The 25399-nt window shown below is 26.9% G+C and overlaps 5 protein-coding genes across 6 annotated transcripts; 4 read left to right on the top strand and 1 right to left on the bottom strand.

The window, feature by feature from the left end:
* Positions 1–950: 950 nt before the first annotated feature.
* Cyld (ubiquitin carboxyl-terminal hydrolase CYLD) lies at positions 951–6365 on the top strand. Its single transcript, XM_074243917.1, is given in 13 exon segments — positions 951–1536; positions 1633–1682; positions 1972–2113; positions 2190–2513; positions 3741–3919; positions 4142–4264; positions 4341–4558; positions 4637–5106; positions 5180–5295; positions 5378–5443; positions 5540–5690; positions 5771–5848; positions 5851–6365. Coding segments are annotated over 13 exon segments (2361 nt in total). The 5' UTR covers positions 951–1199; the 3' UTR covers positions 5958–6365.
* A 1558-nt stretch (positions 6366–7923) lies between these two features.
* Positions 7924–10230, top strand: Maf1 (repressor of RNA polymerase III transcription Maf1). The gene is made up of 5 exons (XM_074243853.1): positions 7924–9031; positions 9110–9259; positions 9328–9609; positions 9762–9881; positions 9960–10230. Exons 1-5 carry the CDS (start codon positions 8949–8951, stop codon positions 10042–10044), a joined length of 720 nt encoding a protein of 239 aa, XP_074099954.1. The 5' UTR covers positions 7924–8948; the 3' UTR covers positions 10045–10230.
* A 2195-nt stretch (positions 10231–12425) lies between these two features.
* On the top strand, positions 12426–17930 carry Wdr59 (WD repeat domain 59). The gene is given in 13 exon segments (XM_074243873.1): positions 12426–12661; positions 12992–13041; positions 13132–13273; positions 13354–13567; positions 13810–14093; positions 14185–14491; positions 14816–15352; positions 15355–15632; positions 15721–15866; positions 15948–16154; positions 16224–16350; positions 16643–17057; positions 17647–17930. Coding segments are annotated over 13 exon segments (2901 nt in total). The 5' UTR covers positions 12426–12607; the 3' UTR covers positions 17787–17930.
* Positions 17931–19255: 1325 nt separating this feature from the next.
* Positions 19256–23146, top strand: LOC141528041 (angio-associated migratory cell protein). 2 transcript variants are annotated; one of them, XM_074243876.1, is made up of 7 exons: positions 19256–19444; positions 19630–19803; positions 21599–21773; positions 21852–22108; positions 22175–22319; positions 22389–22962; positions 23041–23146. In XM_074243876.1, exons 3-7 carry the CDS (start codon positions 21602–21604, stop codon positions 23108–23110), a joined length of 1218 nt encoding a protein of 405 aa, XP_074099977.1. In that variant the 5' UTR covers positions 19256–19444; positions 19630–19803; positions 21599–21601; the 3' UTR covers positions 23111–23146. The 2 variants fall into 2 exon arrangements, with proteins under 2 accessions (XP_074099977.1, XP_074099979.1); XM_074243878.1 differs by lacking the exons at positions 19256–19444; positions 19630–19803 and adding an exon at positions 20435–20627.
* Positions 23144–25280, bottom strand: LOC141528042 (UPF0598 protein CG30010). Its single transcript, XM_074243879.1, is given in 5 exon segments — positions 23144–23663; positions 23755–23941; positions 23943–23958; positions 24757–24805; positions 24876–25280. Coding segments are annotated over 5 exon segments (636 nt in total). The 5' UTR covers positions 25008–25280; the 3' UTR covers positions 23144–23411.
* Between the last annotated feature and the right edge of the window lie 119 nt (positions 25281–25399).

The raw sequence follows: 25399 nt of genomic DNA, 5'->3' as shown, positions 1-25399 counted from the left end.
TTTTTTTTTTTTTTTTTTTTTTTTTTTTATTAAAAGAATTGTTACAAAAAATAAAAATTTTCATTTGTAAAAATAATTTAATAAATTAAAAATAATCAAAAAATTAAAAACGTCAGCTAACTTTATTATTATAAATAATACTGAATTAAGTAAACTGTTTTTTATTTTATTCAATAAACAAATCGTTTCTAAAAAAAAGTGTTTCAAGAAATTACATTCAAAGATTTCTTAAATATCTACACATAAAGGCTTTTTTTTTTCTTTTTTTTTAATTTTTTACAACATAAATTCTTAAAATTATCAGCTTTAAGTTTTTTGGTATCTTAACATATTTTCATAATTTTAGTGTATAGATCTAGAAAAAAGAAAACAAATAATATATTAGTTATGTCAATGAAATGAGCAAACATTTGAACTATTTTTTGGATTTATTTAACAAACAAATAATTATCAAAAAAATCAAAAATAATTTAGCCAATATTTTCAATTCACTTTCTTCACCCTCCACTCCATCTCTTTTCTTAACTACACAGTCCCCCTCCCCCCAGCCTCCTAGACAAAATAAGATACTAATATTTTTTTTATATTTCTAAATTTATTTTTTTTACCGTCATCAATTGTCTAAATTTATTTTTAACCGTCATTATTTGAATGATACTAATACCATCCTAAATTTCAACCAAATATGTCATTTAAAATGTCATCGTTTTCTGGAGAGCCACTTCGTTAAAAGAACGCCAGAACATTTCTATAAAATTATTGATTAAGTTTTTACAAGGTGTTTACTACTTATGTCTATAAATTTGAAATTTTTTAAAATAAGTAACTTTTTAAAATCTAAACCTATAAAAAAAGTAAAATTACTGTGCAAAATTAAAAAGATCGATAAGGAAGAAATTTTTTTACATTTATTATTTATTGATAGAGACTTGACATATTAAGTGTGTCTATACTGTTATGAAATTGAAAAAATTCTTTTTGTTAATTAGATTTTTCAAATATTATTATTTATTCTACTATAATTCTTCACATGAGTAATGTGAAAATGTTAAGTGTTTTTTTAGTGGTTTAGTGAGTTGCAATGCATTTACAAACTATAAGATATAATGTAAGCCATGAAATTTAATTATTACTTGGTTAAATAGAAATTTAATTTATTTGTTGTTCGAATACTGTTCGAAGCAGTTGTTAATAAAAAGATGGATAAGTGGAGTATCTATGACAATATGAATTTATCAACTTTTCCATGTCACTATGTAGCAATTAGAAACACTATTCTGAGTAGAATATCTGGTGAATGTGATCAAAGTGTCTGTACATTGCGTCTTGGAATGCTCGTTGAAGCTAAAGAGATCCAATCAGATGGTACTCTCAGGATTCATGTTAACGATACGAATAATGCTGATATCTGGCATAAAACAGAGTGGAAATGTCACAGAATTGATTTAACACCTGTACCACAACTAGTATGGTATTTCTTAGCAGCTGTGCAAGCTCCAAATGAAAGGGTTCGATTAGCTATGGACACTCAATTTTGTAAGGACGTTTGTAATTTAAAAATAAACAATCAAGTTTGGTTTAATCCAGAATCAAATTCAGCAAACAAGCATTTAGCTGTAATTAAATTCATAGGGGCAGTTCAAGAACTAGGTCCAGGATTTTATTTTGGACTGGATTTATTGGTAAACTTACATCAAGTATTTAGTAACATTACAAATGTATCCAAATTTTCTATAATATAAATTTTATGACATTAAAGTTAGCTGTCACTTGACAATTTTTTAATTTATTTAACAAATAAATTTCTTCCAAAAAATTATTTTTCAAAAATTGCATTTGTAGTTTTTTTTAATTTCTAAATGTCAATTTTTTTAATAAATTTTTTTTGCCATAATTTATTTGTTACAAAAATTCTTAAAATTACCAACTATCTGCTAAGTTAATTTTCATTAATTTTTTATTTTTGTTAAGGATAAACCAGACAGTATCCGAACATCACTTGTGGCGAAAAAATATTTTGCAGAATCATCAAACAATAGCACCTTTGCTACACTCCTTAATATTCAACCGATAAATGATGATGATATCAATCATGCATCTTTCAATGCTAATGGTAAAAAAATTTGTAATATATCCTTTTTTTAAGAATAAAAACTCCTAATAAACAATTAAATTTTTTTGGTTTATAGCTAAACTATCATCAGATGAAATTGAATCGTCCTGGTCGAAACAATTAGATGGTTTTGTTAATAGCACTTCCAATAACCACACAATCCATGATAAAGGCATACGACATGAATCAAATGTTGTTACTTCAAAGCAGCTAATCAATTTTGAAGATAAAAATAATAATAATCACAATAACAACAATAATAGAGAATCAGAAAGTTTTAGCTTCAATGATGCATTACTACCGAAGGTTATTCATCAATCAGTAAAATCAAGTATACTACATACTGATGATGGGATCAATTTAAAGAAAAGTTTAAATAAGTGTAATTTCATTCCAATAGGTAATTTATTAATTTAAATTTTAAAATATAGATTGAATAGTATTTTTACTATGATTAGCTTCCGGTTTGCCTAGTAACTGAAAGAGTTAATAATATCCGAGACTTAAAATAGCTACAACAGCAGTTTGCGTGTTTTAAACGGTTATGTCAGACATCTGGGCTCCTTCTTTAATAAAGTTATTTCAATTTTAATATGACAACATTACAAAATATACCTTTATTTGTTCTTCAACATAAATGGAGCAGTGATGTGAATTTGAATGTGCACAATGATTTTTTCCCACCTCCAAATTGCCATAATTCGTTGAATCGTAAGCTCAAACTCGTTTTTTATTTATTTATTAATTTTCCTTTTATGAAACATTCACAAAATCAATACTATTAATCTTATTTTTTGACAGTTTAATAAAAATATGCATATGTTCATACTAATACAAAAATTTTATTACCTCAAAAAGTTATTTTTTAACTTCCCGCTATAAAATTTAATGATTTTAAAAAGTCGAAAAGTTATTGTTTTACCCCGATTTTTGAAAAGTGAGTTTTCGTAAAATCTCGATATTTTGAGGTCCTAAGAAGCTTTTCTGGCTGTGTGTGTATGGCTCGGTGGGTGTGTATGTATCTAAACATGTAAACATCTAATAACTTTGTAACGGAGTATCCGATCGAAAAGCGATTTGCCGCATCTGAAAGTACCTCGCTGAACTTAGAATTCGATTTTTTTAATTTTCAAAAAAATTTTTTTTTTTAATTACTTTAAAATTTCTGTTTTGATCAATCTCATGATTTAATCAGCTTTTCTACTAAAAAAATGACGTCGATTGCCGTAAACCGCATCAAAGTCGGTTGATTTGTTCAAGAGCCATCTAATTTTTAAAAACCAATAAAATATGATTTATCAGAACAGATTTTTTTCTGAGAGTTTTAGTAAACCCCTTTTAACCATGATAAATGTTGCCAAGCGTTCTAAAGGCAGATGATTTTTCCGAAAATTATTGTAGCTTAAATATTATGAAAAAGTTGTTATTAAATACAAAATAGACGTTTAAGCTCAAAAAGCTAAAAAACTTCGTAAAGGGTTAAATTTAGAACGCTTTGTATTTGAAAATAGCGGAATGTTGCAGAGATGGCCTGTAGGGTCAACCGTTTTACAAAATTTTTTTTTTTTGGTTTTTTGTTTATATCTCAATGGTATCACAACTAATTTAATGATTTTTAATTATTTAGATAATTTATTAGCAAAATATGATAACAATCAAATGATTCGAAAAGGCAATGACAAACCTTTTGATTTGGGAGCCAAAGTTGAAGTTCTTGTGGGTTCTGAATTACGACATGGAATCATTCGATGGATTGACAATGTACCGGGAAGTAATACTGGAAAAATTATGGCAGCTATTGAATTTGTAAGTTATTTAATGTCACATTATAATTTTTAAGATTCTAAAATTTGATGAATTTTTTCCAAATCAAAATTTTGTTTTTTAATTTTGTGAATTAAAAAAAAATCTTTTTTTCTTAATAAAAAATACATTAATACCTAATCATTACGATATAATAAGAATATCATTAAAAAAATAAAATTGATTCTATCCGTATATTTTTTTTTTTTTTTTTGATGATTACAGAAAGATGAGCCTGATTTACAAAACACAGATGGAGTGTACAATGAGTTAAAACATTTTAATATTAAATCAAATAGAGCATGTTACGGAGATTCTAAATCTTTTATACAACCTAATATAACATCTGTAAGTATAAATATTATAAAATTAAACGTATTGTACATTTAAAATGAAAATTCACAAATAAGTTAATTAATTATAGAAAGACGATTCATTATTAAGAATCAATGATGATAATTTAAGTAAATCTGAAAATTTGATAGTTAAAGGTATTGTAAAACCTATATGTGTCGAAGACGGTCTTGAAAATATATGTGGTAAATATAGTGGCATTCAAGGCCATCATAATTCATGTTATTTAGACGCTACATTATTCAGTATGTTTGCTTTCACAAGTGTTTTTGATAACTTGCTTTTCAGGTGAATAATTATAAATGTAAAAACATGAAAAATTGTTTTTGATTTTTTAATAAGGCGATAATTTGTTATTTTAATTAGGCCTCCAACTGAGAAAGACTGCGCACAATATGAACAAGTACAGCGAGTATTACGAGAAGAGATCGTAAATCCTCTACGAAAGAATGTTTTTGTACACGCAAATAGTGTAATGAAACTACGAACATTGCTTGAAAAATTGTCATCGGTATCTGGTTTAACTAGTGAAGAAAAAGATCCGGAAGAATTTCTCACTTCATTAGTTGCTCAAATATTAAATGCAGAGCCTTTTTTAAAGTTAAGCTCTGGTCAAGATGCATATCATTATCAACTTTTTGTTGAAAAAGATGATCACTTGAATTTACCAACAGTACAACAATTACTTGAACAAAGCTTTTTAACGAGTAATATTAGACTAAAAGAGGTTCCATCATGCTTAATAATACAAATGCCGCGTTTTGGAAAATCATATAAAATGTACTCAAAAATTCAGCCTACACTTTTACTGGATGTCACGGATATCATCGAAGATTGTAGAGTATAATTAATGTTTATTACATAATATACAGAAGGAATTATTATTGATAATTATTTTATTTTCTGTAGCTCCAAGGCAATGTACAGTCTGCGGAAAGTTAGCTGAATATGAATGCAAAGAATGCTATGGTCAACGAGGATTAGGTTTAGAAAGTATTGCTTTCTGTACTTCTTGTTTAGATCAAGTAACTATTAATTTTTAACTATATAATTTTATAATTATATCAACAACAGTAATAATAAAATTAATTAACTGAAATATTTTAGGTACATCGACATGAAAGAAGAACAAACCATGCATCTACAAAACTGAACGTACCCACTGAATTTAAAGTAAGTTCTGGAAAAAATTAAGTAAAATTCCGAATTAATAAATAGTTTTATTTTTACTGAATCAACACGCTGAATTGAGAACTTTTTTTTTTTTAGATTTTACAAGAGCATTGTCCAGTTCCACGACTTTTTTTGGAACTATCAGCTGTAGTCTGCATTGAGACATCTCATTATGTGTCATTTGTAAAATGTGGATCAGGCTCTGAAGCACCGTGGTGCTTTTTCGATTCAATGGCTGATCGCAAAGGTAATATCACTTTTTTCAGACTATACAAGAAATATTTTCAATTTGTCACAAAATGTGATTGATTTGACGTTAAATTTTAGGCGAACAAAATGGATTCAATATACCTGAAATGGTATCATGTCCAGATTTTCCATATTGGTTAAGTGAAGATGGAGCGAAAAAGCTGAATCCACTGATGATCGACAATTACCGGAGTATGCTAAAAGGCTTCTTTGCGATGCTTACATGTGCATGTATCAATCACCGGATGTGATGATGTATAAGTAATATAATTATATTCTAACATAAGATAAATAAGTTACAGAGTGGATCGATTTTTTTAACGACATTAAATGTGATTAATTTGGATGATGAACAAAGTTATTGGTGGATATACTTCATTCACAATATACCATTTTTAATTTTAAACATTAGTTGTGATAATTCATATAAGACTTTTAATTATTAACATTAATATTATAAAAATCACAGTTATAGTTATCTATATCTAGAAACATTCATTTCTTAGAGCTGACTTTTTCTATAAAATTCAGAGTTGGTTGTTCGACCAACAATTATGATTTTATTGTTAAAACATTCATTTCATTTAATTATATATATTTTCAGAAAAAAAAATTTATCTGCACAAAATAAAGGACTTTTATACACAAGTAAAATAAATTTGTTAATATCTTCATTTCTTGATTTTTTATGGCTAAAAATCAGAAGACCCTCACTGCTATATAATTACTAAAAAAATTACGTATAATAATATTAAATAATTTGCGAATAAATATAATTCATTGTTATAAAATTTACAATAAATCATTGTCCATAAGATCTTTTTATTGATTATTTATTGTTATATCAAATTATTTATTTACTAATGAAATATAAGATATAACTACATTATAGAAAAGTAAAAATGACTGCAGTAAGTTCAGGATCAAAGTTCCTATTCAAAATTTATGAAAATTAATTTAGAATGAAAACTAATGTAGCACATATTTGATAATTTAAAAAATTAAAAAATGCAATTTTTTTTTGTTGAATAAAATTAAAAAATTATCAACTGATAGCTAACTTTAATGTCATTAATTTAGCAGATATTTAATCATTTCCTGATAAATAAATTACTGCACTAAAAAAATGAAAAAAAAAAAAAAAAATGAACCATTAGAAATTTTGATAAATTAATAATGCAATTTTTTAAAAATAATTTTTCGGAACAAATTTTTTTGTTAAATAAAATTAAAAAATAGTCAAGTGACAGTTACCTTAAACATTATTCGAAATTTTGGGGTTTTTTTAATTAAAAAGTGCTTAAAACAAAGTTTTCTTGGCAAAACCACAAAAGTTGAAAAATCAAAAAAAATAGTAAAATTTTAAATAACTCATGGAAAAATGTTTTTCTTTCAGCAAATCTTTGTTTTATGCTAAAAGAAAATTTTTGACCAAATTTTGTCTAAATTAAATGATATTAAAGTTAGCTGTCACTTGACAAATTTTTAATATCATTTAACAATTAAATTAACTCTAAAAAATCATTTTTTGAAAATTGCATTTTTATTTTTAAAAATTTTTATATGTCAGTTTTTATGACATTAAAGTTAGCTGTCACTTGACAATTTTTTAATTTTTTTAACAAATAAATTTGCTCTACAAAATTATTTTTAAAAATTGCATTTGTAGTTGTTTAAAATTTCTAAATGTCAATTTTTTTTATAAATTTTTTTTGCCATAATTTATTTATTACAAAAATTCTTAAAATTATCAACTATCTGCTCAGTTAATTTTCATCATTTTTTTTTATGATTTTTTTTTGCCATAATTTGTTTGCTAAAGAAAGTTCTGAAAATTATTAAATATTTGCTAAATTAATTTTCATCCAAATTAAAAGGGGTCGAATCTAAATATTGGTCTATTTCGCAAGGAATGGCCCATACATATATAAATACGAAAATATATGATTAAATGTCAACTTAATAGAGAGTTTAATAGGCGTTTACGTTCCGCATGTCCATACCAGTAAACACTCACTATAGAGTGGGAAAAAACGTAACCCTGAAAGTGTAACTTTATTGAGAGTTCACTGTACTGGGAATAAATGGAATAAATCTGAGTCTATTGATACGAAATATTATGCGCAATGGTGAGAAAACTGAACAAGGATTGCGCAAAGACCAAATAAACCACTGAAAAAAGACAAAAATACAAATTCATGTTAGATAGAGGGAGATGTCGGAACAATAAAAATCAACTTCTGTCAAAAGAAAGAAGCAGAAAATAATATGGTCTGAGTTATTTTAGCAAGACGAACCTATATACAAGTGCGCATCGTATTGATATTGAAATTTTAAGATTTTCTTCACTTGGTAATTAATCTAAAGTTATTGTTTTTCACGTATTCATTATATTGATGCAATTTCGGAGATTACTTTGATAATTTGTGTGACGTGAGATACTGTTTACGCGAATCTTGTCATTTCTCAAACTTACAACAGTGTCCGGTTAAAAAAACAATTACAACAATGTTTGTAATCATGGATTGTTTTCTATAGTACCGAAAAAGTGAATAATTAAATGGTTATTAATTAACCAGTTGGTTTATTTGAGTAAAAGTAAATATTTAAAACTTTATATCTGTTGCTCAAAAGAGCAAAAAATTTTTTATTTATTCTTCCCTCAAGTGTATTGACTGTATTATTTTTAGTACGTAGTTTTTATGTACAAGGTATAAGCAGCATCGCTGACAAGAGAATAAAGACAAAAACTGTTTGAATTTAAAAACTCATCATAAAAAACTAACTAACTGTTGTTATTTTTTTTTCTTTTTCTATTAAAATATTAAAATAAAAATTTTAATTTTATTAAATATTTGATTAACTTGAAAAAAATAAACAGTAATTTTGTAATGTACCGCAAGTGTAGCACTGAAGAATACGCAGTTACATCGACAATAAAATTTGTTCACTCGAAGAGAAAAGGAATTTTTATAAATATAAAAAAAATGCTGAAGAACGAATTTAGTAGCCGTAATTTATTGAATTTTTTGATATTTCGTTTGAATTGAATTATCAAATGAAGTGAATTAGAGTAAATTTATTGAATTCAATAAAATTTGTCAAAGAGCTGATAACTCTTATAAAAAAAGGCAAATATCTAGAAAATGTTAAAATCTTACTGTTGAGATCATCTCCAACAACATTTAAGATTTTTATAAATACCATTCAGAGGATAATTTGATTTATAATTTAATTAACTACGTTATCAACCAACATGAAGCTGTTGGAAAGTACTAGATTTGAAGCAATAAACAGTGCTTTGTTTATTAAAACCGGTGACTGCAAAATCATTGGAAGGTAGTCATTTTTAATTTTATACTCGTATATATAAGAAAATTATTTTGTAATAATGAATGAATAATTTTGTTATTTCAGAATTGAAAGTTATTCTTGTAAAATGGCTGGAAATGATAAGCAAATGTATAAAAGATTTAATTCTGAGCAGGGAGTTACACCACACGACCTTCAAGCTTTATCTCCACCACAAACATCTCTTGGCACGTCACCAGCCCAATCTTATTTCAGGTATTTATTTTGACATTCTTTTACTCGATGCAAAAAAAAAACAAATCGTTATATAAATATTTTTACAGTAAAAGTATCTCTGGAGATGAAGAAGGACCTTTATGTGACACAATTAGCCGAAAAACTTTATTTTATTTAATTGCAACTTTAAATTCAACATTCTGTCCTGATTACGATTTTTCCGATGCTAAAAGTCACGAATTCAGTAAGGAACCCAGTTTGCAATGGGTCATGAATGCAGTTGACAGTAATCTTAGTGCTACTGCTGGTGATCATTACCGCAATTTAAGATCTGCATTGTGGGCTGCAATTGAAGACGAGATATCAATGAGCGAATGTGATATTTATAGGTAACAATAGTATATAGGTAATAATAGTATATAGGTAATAATAAATAAGTAATAATTATAGTACTTGTTACATTGAAAAAGAAAAAAAATACTTTTTTATATCAATATTTTGACTCTCGCACAACTTATTAATTCTCATTACTGCTAAACAGCTATAATCCGGATTTGGCGTCAGATCCTTTTGGAGAAGATGGTTGTTTATGGTCATTCAACTATTTTTTTTACAATAAAAAATTGAAACGCATCGTATTCTTTAATTGTAGAGCAATAAAGTTAGTATTGACTTTCAATCATTTTTATAAATATCAGCATATGTGTAAATATTAATATTTTTTTTTCTGTTGTTACAGTCCTCTGTACGGTTTAGATTCTGGAGTTGGTAGTGATTTTGCTATGGATGAAGATGATGATGATATTGACAACGATCGTTATTAAGCGATAAATATTTTTACTTGCATTTCAAGCGTACTTTGATATTTAATTTAACGTTTTTTCACAATTTTAAGAAAAATTGACATTAGTTATTTTTTTCCGAAATACTTTATTTAAAACAATACTGTTTCTGCGATAAAATTTACAGCTTCATAATTAGCCAAATAAAATTTTAATTTTCTTTGATAATCATCGAATATTATCATTATATATTGGGTGTATTTAATATCTATTATTCTACATTAGTTGTAGAAAATAGAAATATTTCAAATTATATAACTTTCATATGTTTTTGGGAGATAGAATTTTGTGCATTCTTTTACTAAAGTTTCGAGTCCTTAGTATTTAAACTTATTCATAAAAAATACAATAATACGTATTTAATGCTCTATATGATTATCTATATTTTTTCTATATACAAAATCAAATTTAATAATAGTTATTAACATGTAAGGATTATTAATATTCACACAATTTTACACATCATCCAAGATGCATGTAATTATTAAGTATTTGCAAAAATGATTATTTCTTAAATTTAAATTAAAGTATTTAATTAAATGGTAACTATTTCAAAACAGTAAGTTTTTTTAGAATAATTTACAGTTAATAGTAGTATAACTCTATTTATTTTTTCTTTTTTTTTCTATTATTTAATAATTCTATGTTATGGGAGAGTTATCGAAAGTTTTTACTTATAAACATTAATTAAGTAAAAAAAAAATAGTTTCTTACAAAGAGTAAAAATATTGTTGTTGCATTAAAATGTGCTACTATAGTAATAAAACATCAGTAAAAACATATTAACAATGAGAATTCGTACTTCTATTTTATAACATTCTTTCTTATGTGTTTTTGAATTTTCTGAAGCGTTTTTAACGATTCTTAAAAGTTTTATGCATGTTTGCATCTTTCAGATAAATTTTTTTTCATGAAATTATTCGCAATACAAGGTGCTGTTACTATATAATGAGCAAAAAATTTTGATGTACTAAGATCGCATACTATATCTATACCAAACTCTTAGATTTAGGCCACATAATTCGTAGTGTATTAAATTAATTGACTGAGTATATATATATATATATATAACAAATCACGCATTTGTTAATTTTTACAGCTCTAGAATGAAAAAAAAACTTCGTGAAATTTAATCATTCAATAAAACTTTTAGAAAAATGAAATTAAAATTAGAGACGTAAAGTATCAAAAAAATAATGGGAATATTTTATTTTTACAATTATTGTAGAACTTAAATATTTATTTAAGTTTTTTTCGTCAACGATAACTCACGAACAAATCTACCGATTTTGATTGGCTTGGCAGTAGTCGACGTTGTTTTTCTAATGTTAAGATCTGATTAATTTGAGGAATTGATCGGTAAAGCCGTGTAAGAGTTATTCCCAAAAAACCACATTTGAAAAAAATTTTTTTTGTAGTTTTTTTGAGATTTATCAAAATCTCCCGGTTCGAATCGGTCTAAATTGTATTCAAAATTTGTTTGGTTAAGCCCTTTCGAATGGCGTCAACCGCGATGAAATTGGTCAAGCCGTTCAAAAGTTATAAGAGGGTCACATACAACATACAACATACATCTCACATACACACGCGGACATCGCGAAAACATTCAGGAAAGTTTCCTAGGACCTCAAAAACGTCGAGATCTGATACGAACTCGATTTTCGAAAAACGGGGTAAAACCACTAACTTCCCGATTTTTGAAAATTTTCAATTTTCTTAGCGGGAAGTTAAAAAATTCTGAAAATATATTTACAACGGCCTACCCTCAACTTTGAATAAAATTATGACACTGAAGTTAGCAGACGTCTACAAATTTTTGATTTTTTTTTTAATTAAATTTCAGCTAAAAAAATATTTCTTAAAAATTGAACTTATTTTTCAAGTTTTTTACATGTGAAATTTTTTTTTTAATTGTTTAATTGAAATTTTTTCAATAAAAAAATTTCTAAAAATTTTGAAATGTCAGCTAACTTCATTTTCATATAAAATTTTATTAATTTTATCTCGGATTAAAAAAAAACAGACCCTAAATTTTTATAGTATATTACACCCCTTGGGAAGGAAAATAAGAAAAGCCTCAGATCACATGTAATTGTTGGCCGAGGCGAAGCCGAGGTCGACAAACATGTGATCTGAGGTTTTCTTTTTTACTTTCCAAGGGCTGTATACTATTTTTTTGTCCGACGAAGGCGGAAAGCGGCAACTTTGTTTAGCGTAGCGGGACGAAAGTTGCCACTTTCCGCCCGGAGGGCAAAAAAATTTTTTACCCACTAGTTGAGGGTAAACTCATGTTTGTAGATGGAGACACCTATGAGTAAGGTATGGATATGTAACATAACATCGAACTGCTGATTTATTCAGGTTTGTATGTGTGTATGTACTGTGTACATGCATTAGCTATACAGTTTGTCTATCATAGAGGATGATGAGATATTTTTATCTATTGGAATGAGAAATGTAAAAAAAAAAACAAACAATAATACACCCAAAGTCAACTGTCTAAAACCCTAAAAAATGGTGAGAACTTGAAATACTTTTTAGTAAAATGCTGAAACGTTGGGTAAGTGACTATGTTGTCACTGAACATCGAGATTTACAGGTAAAATTATTATTTAAATTAAATACATATACATAAGCTAAAAGAGCATGTTCATTTTTGTAATTGTTATTCTTACGTCGTTTTTGAAGATTTTCTATTTAACTCTTTTCGAAATAATTCAATTAGAATTCAATCAGAAATAAATCTTATTTAAATTACATTTACTAATGTTACCTATTGATTTTGTAAATTCGATATTTAATTTATTTATTTAAGAAAAAAATTATCGTACATCAGTTACTTTTAATCATAGTTATCTCTTCTTATGATATTCAACTATGAACAGAATATTCGAGAAAATAATTAATATCAAAATTTCATTATTTTTAGGCCAATACAATGGCTTTGGATACTACTGGATCTTATGTCCTGTTAGCTGGGTAAGCAATGAATTTACAATAATCCGTTTTATAAATCTTAAAATTTTACATTATTTATTTTATTATTTTTCTTTATTCTATGATTTTTAGGCGCAGATTTTTAGCCATAAAAAAATTGGATGATAGTGATGAATTAGATTCATTAAAAAAATATCCACGACAAAGTAAATATGAAGTTGGCTCTGCTGAATGGAATCCTACTATAAGTAATTATCATTTTTGTGCCATATCTGTGAGTTATTGTTTAAAATTAAATAGATTTATACGGAGAAGTGAAATGTTCCTTGATTGAAATAAATTATATTTTAATAGAGTAACACAAGAATTGAAATTTTGAGTGTTGCCGGTAACAATAATCAAGATCTGCCAATAATTCACACTCTAAAAGGGCACAACAGAGTTGTTAGTGATCTAAATTGGCATCCTAAGGAACCTGACATTATAGCTTCTTGCAGTATAGATACTTTTATCCACGTTTGGGATCTGAGAGATTCCAGAAAACCGTCTCTGTCTTTGTCAGCAGTAGGTGAGAATGAAAAATTTTTTTGTTTTACAAAATGACAGTTAGTTTATGCGTTTGCTAACTAAATTTATCTTGAAAAAATTTTTGTACTGTAAATAAGTTAAGTTTTCTGTACTTCAAAAATGAGAAAACTGAAGTTACATTTTTATAATTTAATTTAAACTTATGGATATTTAAATACACAAATATTCACTTCTTTTGAAGAACTTGAATTTCTACAAAACAAGGAATTTGTTTTATTACAGCGGGTTCTTCGCAAGTAAAATGGAGTCCCTTACTATCTTATACGTTAGCCACAGCTCATGACGGTGATATTAAAATATGGGATCAGAGAAAAAGTAATAGTCCTGTACAATACATTGCCGCTCATTTAACAAAGATTCATGGATTAGACTGGTGTCCATTTCAACAAAACCAAATAGCTACCTCGAGTCAAGATTGTACTGTTAAAGTTTTTGATATTTGTAATCCTCGTAAAGTCGACAGTATTTTATCAACAAATTATCCTGTTTGGAGAGCCAGATACACGGTTTTATATATTTATTTATTTATTAATTTTTTTTTTTTTTTTCATTAACTGAGCCAAGTTTTTTTAAACTAATATCATTTTTACTTTCTAGCCATTTGGAGAAAGTCTGGTAACAATAGTTGTTCCACCTCTGCGTCGAGGAGAAAATAGCCTTTTATTATGGAACATAGCAAATCTAAATACGCCAATTCATACTTTTGTCGGGCACACGGATGTTGTTTTAGAGTTTCAATGGCGGCATCCTAAAGTAAACAGTAATGACTACGAGTTGATTACATGGTCGAAAGATCAATGTTTAAGGATATTCAAAATTGATGGGTTTTTAAAAAAATTATGTGGTCATGATATGGACGATGCTACATCCTTATATACCCAATACTCTGAAGATACAAATTTAAGTAAGTTAATACTTCTGCGATAATAATCCGACTTACTTACTCGAGAAAATATAATTTTTTTTTTGTTTTAATAAACAGAAAGAATAGAATTATTTAATTAAAATACTTTCAAAGTTATGATAGTCTTGAAAACAAGTACAAACAAATTACTCAATTTTTCCATTTCTTTTTCTTCCAAGAAATAAAATTTTGATTTCTTTCTAAATAATTTAAATCAAAAGATGTATATATATATATATATATATATATATATATATATATATATATATATATATATATATATATATATATATATATATATATATATATATATTTCTTTTATAGGAACATTACAATCTGTTCAAGATCTTCAACTGAATGACTCTCAAAATGATAATGAATTAAGTTATTCATCTTCTCAGGTTGATATGCAAATGATACCTAATGAAGCTAGTACCAATTTAGATCATGACAAAGAATTACCATCACCAACCCAACCAAAAACTTTGCAACAAGAATTTTCATTAATAAATATGAATATTCCCAATATTGAACTGAATTCAATGGATGTTATAGAAAGAAGTTGTACAGTGACAGCGAGAAACAAAAACTATCATGTTATATTAAAAGTAAATTTCCCTGGAAACTATCCTTATAGTGCACCACCTACGTTTCAATTTTGTTCGGGTACTACAGTCGATAATGCAACAATGGCTAAATTATTAAGAGTTCTTAAACAAACTTCGCAACAAAGAGTTAAAAAAAATCGAACTTGTTTAGAACCTTGCTTAAGACAACTTATCATAACTTTAGAACAAACTTGTGTTCCAAGCGAAAGTGAATCTAATCTGTTAGATTATCATATTCAGTCGAATGCTGATTTTTAAACTCAACGACTATTTGTACAAATTATCAAGATAATTATATTCCATTTCCAAGAACATCGGGTGCTAAATTTTGCAGTTTAGGAATTCTTGTTTGTTTCGGTCGCTCAACTTTTACCAGACGCTCGTTTTCTATTAAACCAGATGGTAGTACACCACGTTCTCTTTCTGCTTTGGGAAATATTGGGAATAGCGGATCATACATGAATTTATATTCCAATTCATATGGCCAGTCTGGAGATACTATGTCAATTAGTTCATTTTATTTTCCCGAACGGGTATGTTTTAATTATTTTTATGAATATTTTTACGTTAAATTCCACACTTGATTTTAATAATTTACTATCTACTATTTATTATAAATAGCAACAAAGGTCATCAAGAAAAAATGCTTATAATTCATCTGTAACTCAAAATCAGAATTGTTATAACAAAAATTATTATTCATTAGTTACGGTGTATGATACTTCATTATTGTTTTTTATAAACAAAGAACTTGCTGAGAAGTATATGTAAACACTTAAAATTTTAATGACTTATATTTATATTCAATGTTAACAATAATTTATAGATAATATTCAAATCTTTTCCAGCTTAAATTTGTCAGAAATTCCGTCAATGTGTCAACATAATGCTAATGTCGCTTCATTATTAAATCGTCCTGATCTAATTCAAGCATGGTGTTTATCTGCACTTGTGATTTCGCCGTTATCAAATCCGTCACAAAATGTATGTCAAATTCAAGACATAGTTTTGCCTTGGCCACTTCATCCATTTGGACAAAAACTTGTACATTCTTTGTAAGTAAAGTGATATATTAAATTTATTTTTAATCATGATTTCTAACACTTTAAAATTTATATTTCTAGGATTCAACATTATGTAAATCAATCAGATATTCAGATGGCTGGAATGTTGAGCTGTGTCTTTAGCGATCGTTCAGAAAGTCATGACAATAGTCTGGGATACTTAACGAGTAAATCAGTTAATGTTAGCGTAAGTTATATTTATAATTTGTACCAATAATACATAAGATGTAAAGAATATTTTTTATATAATTCTGGAAAGTATATCAATTTAAATAGAACGTCGCATTTAATTAACAGTACTTGATTAGCTACTTTATGAACTATATCGCTATGATGTTTAAAACATAACTAGTCCTCGAAGTTTATTACCAATAAAAAGTTTTAAGTTACAAAATTAAATAATTATATATTGACAAGACATGACAATTTTTGAGTAATAAAAATTGATCAGTAAATAATACTATTATTTTTTTTTTAAGCCTGGAGGTTCTCCATATCACACAATTCATCATGCGGATACTAGCTCAGACAGCTGGAGTGTTCAAAACTTGAAATACAATCGATCAAGTTCATGGTCCGAATCATTGGATGATTCAAAAACTTTTCCAGATTCTTTAAATGATACAGGCCGCATTATTCGATTATTGGATGAAAACAATACTCTATTGTATGACCGTTACAAAAAAGTTTATGCCGAAGTTCTTCACAGATGGAGACTTCTTGATGAAAGGGCTCAAATTTTAAAACACGTTAATGCATCCCACCTCGACTCGCAGAAAGATGTTAAACTTCAAAGTGAGTGTCATCTTTGTAAGCAAATAAATCGAGGACCACAATGTACCAGTTGTAAACGTTTAACGTTTCAATGCATTATTTGTCATATTTCGGTTAAAGGTGAGTAGTCAATTAATACTCTAGTTGTATAATAATCTTCTTTTTAGTAGATTTCATAGAAATCTAATTAATGCAATGGTCCTTAGCGTTGCCAATTTACAATGGATCTTTACCAAACTCAACATACTTATTCTACAGATAGATACCGAAGTCAAGTTCGAAAATGAGCTTAATCGGTCAAGTAATTTAGAAATGTCATGATTTCAAAATTTTCAAAATCATAAAAATTTACATTTCTTCATTTTCTTACTTGAATAACTTTTGAATGGGATAATTTATTGAATCTCTGTAAATTGCATGTGAAAGCTCTTCGAATAAGCTTAATTTTAAATACCATATCATGTGTATAGTCTTAATAATACTTATTATTCTAAGGTGGAAATAACAAGACCAATTAAGCTCATCTTCGAACATGACCTTCATATTTATCTGTAGAATAAGTATGTTAAGTTTGAAAAAAATGATCCGTATTCATTACGGCTATCGTCATTTCCGATCACAGTAATTTTTAGATTTTTACATTTATTATGAAATCTACTATTTCGATTGCCGAATGGTACTTTTTTAATTATATTTAAACTTATTTTAGGCCATAGTACATTTTGCCTTATTTGCGGCCACGGTGGACATACGCAACATCTTGCAGCGTGGTTTACAAATGAAAGAGTTTGTCCAACAGGTTGTGGCTGTGCTTGTCTTCAGGAAAGTACAAATTTGTTAAATTCATAGAAATTTATCAAGTTGTAAATAAATTTTGTATAAATTTAAATACTTTTCAGATGCTTCCTATCAGTATTAAGTGTATATAGAATTTAGATATACATTTTTTAAATATCAAAGTTATGTGAAAATGAATCTATGATACAAATTTAACATTGAGTTTGATTATTAACATTTCAATAACAACTGTAATTTTTTTTTAGCAAATTCGTATTATTTATAAACGACTAATTATCTTGAAATGTTGTGACGTTACACAAAAAGAAAAAAATTGCCGTGATTCACTGGGAATTACTACTGATACGTTGGGGTAACAGTGAAGCGACAGTCACACGGAAAAGATTTCTTCACCATAAATATATTGTTGTTGATTACTTTCAAATACAGTGCTCTGCTGTATAGCTGTATAGCTGACTCCCTGACTGTGACGATAGTCGGTTGTTTGAAGCGAGTAGCCTACCAAACCTAGCCACTTTCACTCGGTTTGGCAAAATGTACTAAAAAGGACTCGGAAAATTACGATTTCGGTAAATTTCGATACCCAACCGGTTGGTTAAGAATTCTAATAAGTTTCTAACGGCGGATTTAATTAGTATATAAATTATAAATAAACAAAAAAATGGGAATTAAAAATTAAATATCTTCGAAACTATTAATCTGATGTGTAAAGTTTCTACAAGCAGATTGTAGAGCTTGAAAAAAAGCTACAATTCTTTTTTTTTTAATCTTCGCCCGATCACTAGATCATTAGTTATAAATAATCGAAGTTATATAAGCAAATTGATGTTGCGAGCTGAAAAATCATCCGATCGTGCATTTTTTTTTCTTTAATTAATAGATTTCTGACATTAAAACGAATATTTTAAGGTTTTGATAATATGTTTATCTCCAAAATGCGATTTTTCAAAGCTAAAAAACCGATATTGCTTTGACAACCTATACAGACCTCGCGTAGTGCTAAAAAAAATCGAGAAATTTATTGCGGAAACTCAGGATAGAAGGAAAACTCAGCAGTTGTTCTCAACGAGTATGAGAGCCACAGAGATAAAATAGGACAATTTTTTAGCTCGCAGAATCAATTTGTTTATAAAACTTCGATTGTCATAACTAATGATTTATTGGTCGGACGGGGATTTAAAAAAAAGGAACTGTAGCTTTTTTAAGCTCTACAATTTGTTTGTAGAAATTTTACACGTCAGATTAACAGTTTCAGAGATATTTAATTTTTAATTTACATTTTTTTGTTTACTTATAATTATAATTATAAGTATAAGTATTAGAATTTATAAACAAATTAAATCCGCCGTTAGATACTTATTAGAATTCTTAACTAACCGGTTGGGTATCGAAATTTACCAAAATCATAATTTTCCGAGTGCTTTCTGGTAAATTTTGCTAAATTGACTAATCGATTCTGTGGGCTAAAGACATTGCAGCCGAATTTGAGGAGCAGATGGGATCATTAGGGCAAAGGTAAGTATGATAACTATTTAGACTTCGGATGCATAACAGTGTTATTGGAATGGATATATTATTTCGGGCCCTGGATCCTCAGACTAGTATACCGTTGGCAATCATAATCCGTTTCAGTCGGGTAAAAGAGAATGTGATCTGCTTATCTTTGGGAAGTCAAATCCTAGAAACCAGAAGGTTTCGAACAACCTGAGGTAAAAGAATCTAGCTTTATAAAAATTTCACGTTTGTGATTGCGATATTTTAATTAGTAAAAATTACTAGTCATTAGCTTTATTTGTGTGAATCATTAAATTAATTAATTGATACAATGCAGAAAAATAAACTTTTAATTTTTATTTTTATTTTATTTAATAAAACTTTCTTTTTTTTGTACTAGAACTGAGTATTTTAATTCTCCCGGGCGAATGGACTTTATTGTGCAGCTTGTAACGACATCTCCCTCGCTGGTACAGAGAAAAGGCTCGATCTCCCAAAATACTTTACAATAATGTGATGCTTCTAGATGCATTAAGTAGATGACATTACTTGCCAGCGAAGCGCGAATTTAAATGTAAAATAATTTTACATATTTTGTTAATTTATAATTTAAATAGTGAAATCTGTCAAAATTAGAAAGTTTTAGTTTTACGTTGTAGAATATTTATTATATAGAGTATTTTTTGTTTTAAATTATATTAACAATTAAACTATTTCATTTAGCAGAAAACTTGATTGTAGGTTAACAAAAATAGTCATAAGTTTAATCTATTTTGCAAAATGCAAATATTAATGCATTATAAAATATATTAGAAATTGAAATAGCGCGTTACGCGCGCCTAAATTTTAACCAATAGTAAAATGCTTTGTTAGTAGAATTTGATTCATTTTCATCGATATATATTTTCAATATTTCCAAATGAAATTTTATTTTGAAAATTATAGCTAAGGAATTCAATTAAATAAAAATTTACAAAAATTCTCTTGAAAAGAATTCGAATACGCGCCATTATCACTTTTCAAAACTATAGTAATCGATATTTTCACAAAGTTATCGATTGTTTAAACTTTCAATTGTCGGATGTCGACTGAATTCACACTCATAAATAAATTAATATCCACTAGATGGAGGCATAACAATGGTTAACCACAGTAAAATCTCATTTGGTACATGTGTACAGTAATATTTTGTTTCCAGTCATCACAATAGCGAAAAAGACAACCTGCGAAACTATATAGCGATTTTACTTATACTGTAGAGAAAAATTTTTTAAAAAATTAAAAAAAAAACTGGACTCAGTTTGTATTTATGACGAATGTACCGACCAGCTTTGACTCACGTGTTGGTGACTACGTATCTGTGATTTACGGTGTAGTACAAAATTTAAAAAAGATCGAGTAAGCTTTTTGTATTGTCTATTTTTTATTTTATAATTAAATACGATTCATAAAAATTAAAGAAAAATCATATAAATTTTGAAAAAAATACGTTCTTATCAATATATAATAATAATTAGATGACACGTGTTATTACATATTACATCAATTGTTTTTATGGTTCTAAAGTTCAATGAAATGTCAGAATACAAAAAATTCTAGATTTAAAAAATAAGGAATGTTTAGGGTTCTGATTCTTCACGTATGTCAATCAAATAAATATGCCTATTAAGAAATGAGTATTTTTTATAATTCAAAATCAGTTCTGGTTTATAGTTAATCAAGCTTAAACAAATGATAGATTCTATAAAATCAAACAATTTTTTGATACTATCAATTTTTTTTATCGTAAATTCGATACGAAACGGAACTTTTAAATCTCTAGTTAATTAATACATTGATAATCAAAGATCTTATTTTATAATCTAAAAAATCAGATATGAAGGTTTTTTAAATATCTACAAACACATTTTTTTTAGAAGAATTTGAATTTTAGAAGAGTTACTAAAAAATTGTTTAAAATTATGTAAAAAATTACTTACTACTTTATATAAACAAAAATAATCTTATTTATTGATGTAAAAAATGAAAATTTCATTTTCTTATTTTTAAAATTTAAAAATATGAATATACAAGAGTTTGTTTGTGTTAAAATATCATTCTTTACTTAAAAACGAGTAAAAAAATAAATAAATAAATGAAAATGAAGTTAGCCGACATTTCAAAATTTTTAGAAATTTTTTTTTTTTTAAATTTCACTTAAATAATGAAAAAAAAAAAATTTCACATGTAAAAAACTTGAAAAACTATAAGTGAAATTATTTATAAATATCTTTTTAATTGAAATTTAATTAATGAAAAAAATTAAAAAATTTTTAGATGTCTGCTAACTTCAGTGTCATATAAATAAATAGTTATTATTATTGTTGCAGAAAATGCTTCAAGATGACAGCTCGCCAAAATCTGACGAATTTGACGATGATATCGTTTATGTGGATGAGATGGAAGAAGTATTCGATAATTTCGAATCAGATACAGAAAATGATCAAATGGAAGCAGATAATGTAGAAAAAGACGATGCTATAACTGTTTTTAGACATCATAATGGTATAATGAATTTTCCATTATTGTTATCAAGTTCAAACTGATATTGACAATTTTTTTCTTTCATCATCTATATTGTAGATGCAATCATTTGCGGATCTTTATCAAATGATGGAAAGATTGCAGTTACTGGAGGCCAAGATGATGTTGCTTTTGTTTGGGATACATCATCAGGAGAAATGATTTATAAATGTTCTGGACATACGGATACTATTATTTTTGCTGAGTTCAATTTTGATAATTCTTATTTAGCTGTTGGAGATATGAATGGTTTTATTCAAGTTTGGGGAATGAAAAGTAAAGCTATTGTTTGGGACTTTAATATGGGTGATGCGGCGGTGAGTAATTAATTAATTTTAATTGTTAAAAATTATTTATTGTATCAAGAAATTTTTAATTTGCAGTGGATGAAATGGCATAATTTAGCAAATGTTATTTTGGCTGGTAGCGCAACAGGTGAAACATATATGTGGAAAATTCCAAGTGGTGAATGTAAAGTATTTCAAGGATATGGTCACAAAAATGAAACTGGAACCCTTACACCAGATGGTATTTCTATAATTCTTTTAAGCTGATCAATCATCTAGTAATTTATTACAATTTTTCATTTTTAATTAGGAAAAAAGCTTGTTGTGGGATACGAAGATGGAACAATACGTGTATTAGATTTAAAAGGGGGTGTTGTAGAATCAACGATACCGGCGAATACAGCACACTCTCAAAATATTATAAGCTTAGAGTGCCAAGTCGACGGTAAATTGATGATGTCAGCAGCGCAGGATGGAAAAACAGTGATTAGTACCGTTTCAAATGGAAAGATTATTAATGTACTCCAAAAATTACAAGAAAATAAGGCAGTTGAAATAGAAAAAATAGATGATGAAGGAGCTGAATCTGAACCTCAAAAAAATTGGGTTGAATCAATAAGATTTTGTAGAAATCTTGAACTTCATTTAGCTGCTACAGGAACTATTGAAGGAGAAGTATTTATTTGGGATATTTCTAAACAAGTAATACGACATACAATAACTCAAGACAGTGGTATTGTTAAAATTGAATGGATAGGAAATTCGCCATTGTTGTGTACAGCTGGCTTAGATGGCATCGTAAGATTTTACGATGCAAGAACGAGTCAATGCCTCAAAGAACTTCATGGACATTCTAGAAGTATTCTTGACTTAAGCGTTGCCAAGTAATTATTGAACTTTTTTTTTATTTTATTTTATTTTTTTTTTTATTGTGATTTATTATCTGTATTATTTTGTTTTAGGGCTCAAAACATAATTTTAACAACATCGGATGATGGCACAGCTCGAATTTTTGATATTTCTTTCTTATGATAAGATTAACAAAAAAATAAAAATATGTATAAATAATGATTTTGTATCATTTTCAACACTGATTTTTTCCAAATTTTTTTTTTTTTTTTTTTTCTATTAACTGAAAATAAATACTAATTTTTTTATCTAATGATTATTTTTATAAACAACAACGAGAGAGAGAGTATAAAAAGCATAAATTATAGAAATCTTCATTCTTGCTGGAAACAGACAAGATTATTTTCATCATTCATATATTTTTTATACTATAAAATTACTAATTAGAGTGTTAATAACTTTCAAATTACTAACAATGGAAAAATTATGTATCAGTATTATTTTTCAACAAATGAAGTTTATCTCGATACCATTGTTTCTCAAGAGAATGTTTTGTTCCATTCCAATTAAAATATGTAGGGGCTTCATTCTCACCATTGTCAAATTCAAAATATGAACTTAATTCTATACCGAGTTTTGATCTGACAAGACCTATTCCATTTGCTGCTATTGGTCCTGGATGATAAACTTTGCCAGTTTGAATGTTCATAAATAGTTTATTTGGCTCGAATGGCACCTATTTCATGTCAACTACTTTATAGTATTCTTTTGAAGAAAATACAAAAAAATACATTATTAAAAGCAATAAAAAAAAAAAAAATACGAACCATTAAAGAATCTTCTGCATAGCCATAACTTAAAAAGCCTGAACCATTTTTGTTTTGAATTATGTGAGTAAAAACTATTGGCAAATTATCACATCTTACATAATTTATTTCTTTGCCACATAATGATAAATATGGAAAATCATTAGCATACCGATTTGAATCATTTATTTTAAGTCGTTTGAAAAAAACGTAAGAAATTTTTTTCTAGAAAAAAATATAGTCGAGTCTCGTTATGAGTGCTATTAGGGCCAGTTTTTCAATCAATGGTTAAATTAAATTATTATTGGGAATATATCAATATATCAATTTTTTATAATGCTAATAATTTAAACTTATAAAGTAAATGATGTAAATCTAATGTATAAAGCCGATTGGCGTTTGAATAAATAAATAAATGAATAAATATCTTATACATTTCATGTATAGAGATATATTAACAATGATAATTAAATTTTAATTAATGATTGAAAAATTCGCCCTTGGTGTCTTCTCATATTAACGCGAGTCTGGTTAAAAAAAAAAATAAAACAAATAGGACTCGTAACGAGACTCGACTGTATTCAAATAATTGTTATGATTATCCTTTAGAAAAAAAAAAATCTTAACACTACTTTCAATTTTTCGATAATTTTTTGGCCAACGACAAAAAAAATTTTTACACATCCGACATTTGCTAAAAATCTTTTTGAAATCACTAAATTTTTTTTAGAAACTGTTTTGTTTTCATAATGTTTTAAATTATTGACAATAAATAAATTCAAAATAAACGAGTAATTCGAATACAGTTAAAGAATTATTTTTTTAAACTACTGATTAAAAAATTTTTGTAATAAAAAAATTTTCTTAAATATCAAAATTGCGAATCAAAAAAATGTTAATATAACTTGAATTTTAAATTGAAAAGTTGAATTAATTTGTTTTTACAATAAACATATGAATTTATACCTCCATAAACAATTAAGTCCTAAAAAATTTTACTAGAACCAATACTGATGCTGTTACCTTTAAAACAAGATGTAAAATTTTTCATTCGAGCATCATCTAAAAATAACTGTAAACGGGAATAAAAAAAATTAATAAAAGTAAAATAAATGTTGAATACGTTAACAAAATGTACATACCATTCCTTGATGATTGATAAAATAAAAATATTCTCGTATTCGAGGTTTTGACGATTGACCTTGTATATAAGTAACCAAGGACCGAGTGCTAGAAATTTGAATAAAACGTGAGTACTTCAATATATTCATCATGTTTCTAATGCTCAGGTCTTTATAAAATTTTTAATAATAATCCTTAAAGTCAATTATAAACTGTTACAAAAATTCATCAAATTATTCTGCTTGAAAAAAAAATAATCTGAGATATTTCCATGAATAATATTAAGACTTATACAGAAAAAAAACTTATTTGAGTAAAATCCTTTTTGGGGTATACGACAAAGCTAATTAAATTCATAATAACTTTACAACAGAACAACTGTCTTTATATGGTGAGACAAGTTTAAGTTTACATTAATAATGATTACTTAACATATTTATTAGCTAAGTGTGTATGTTATGTATATTATTATTACTTATTAAAAAACGACTAAACAGGAAAATTTTAATGTTTTATCATGAAAAAAACGACAAATATGACATCT

Source organism: Cotesia typhae, unplaced genomic scaffold, assembly GCF_013202065.1.
Source record: "Cotesia typhae breed Kobodo isofemale line unplaced genomic scaffold, CoteBio_Ctyphae contig_42, whole genome shotgun sequence".
In the NCBI taxonomy this organism is placed as follows: domain Eukaryota; kingdom Metazoa; phylum Arthropoda; class Insecta; order Hymenoptera; family Braconidae; genus Cotesia; species Cotesia typhae.
Note: the sequence above shows the minus strand (reverse complement) of the source record. Positions and strands in the feature narration are given on the sequence as shown.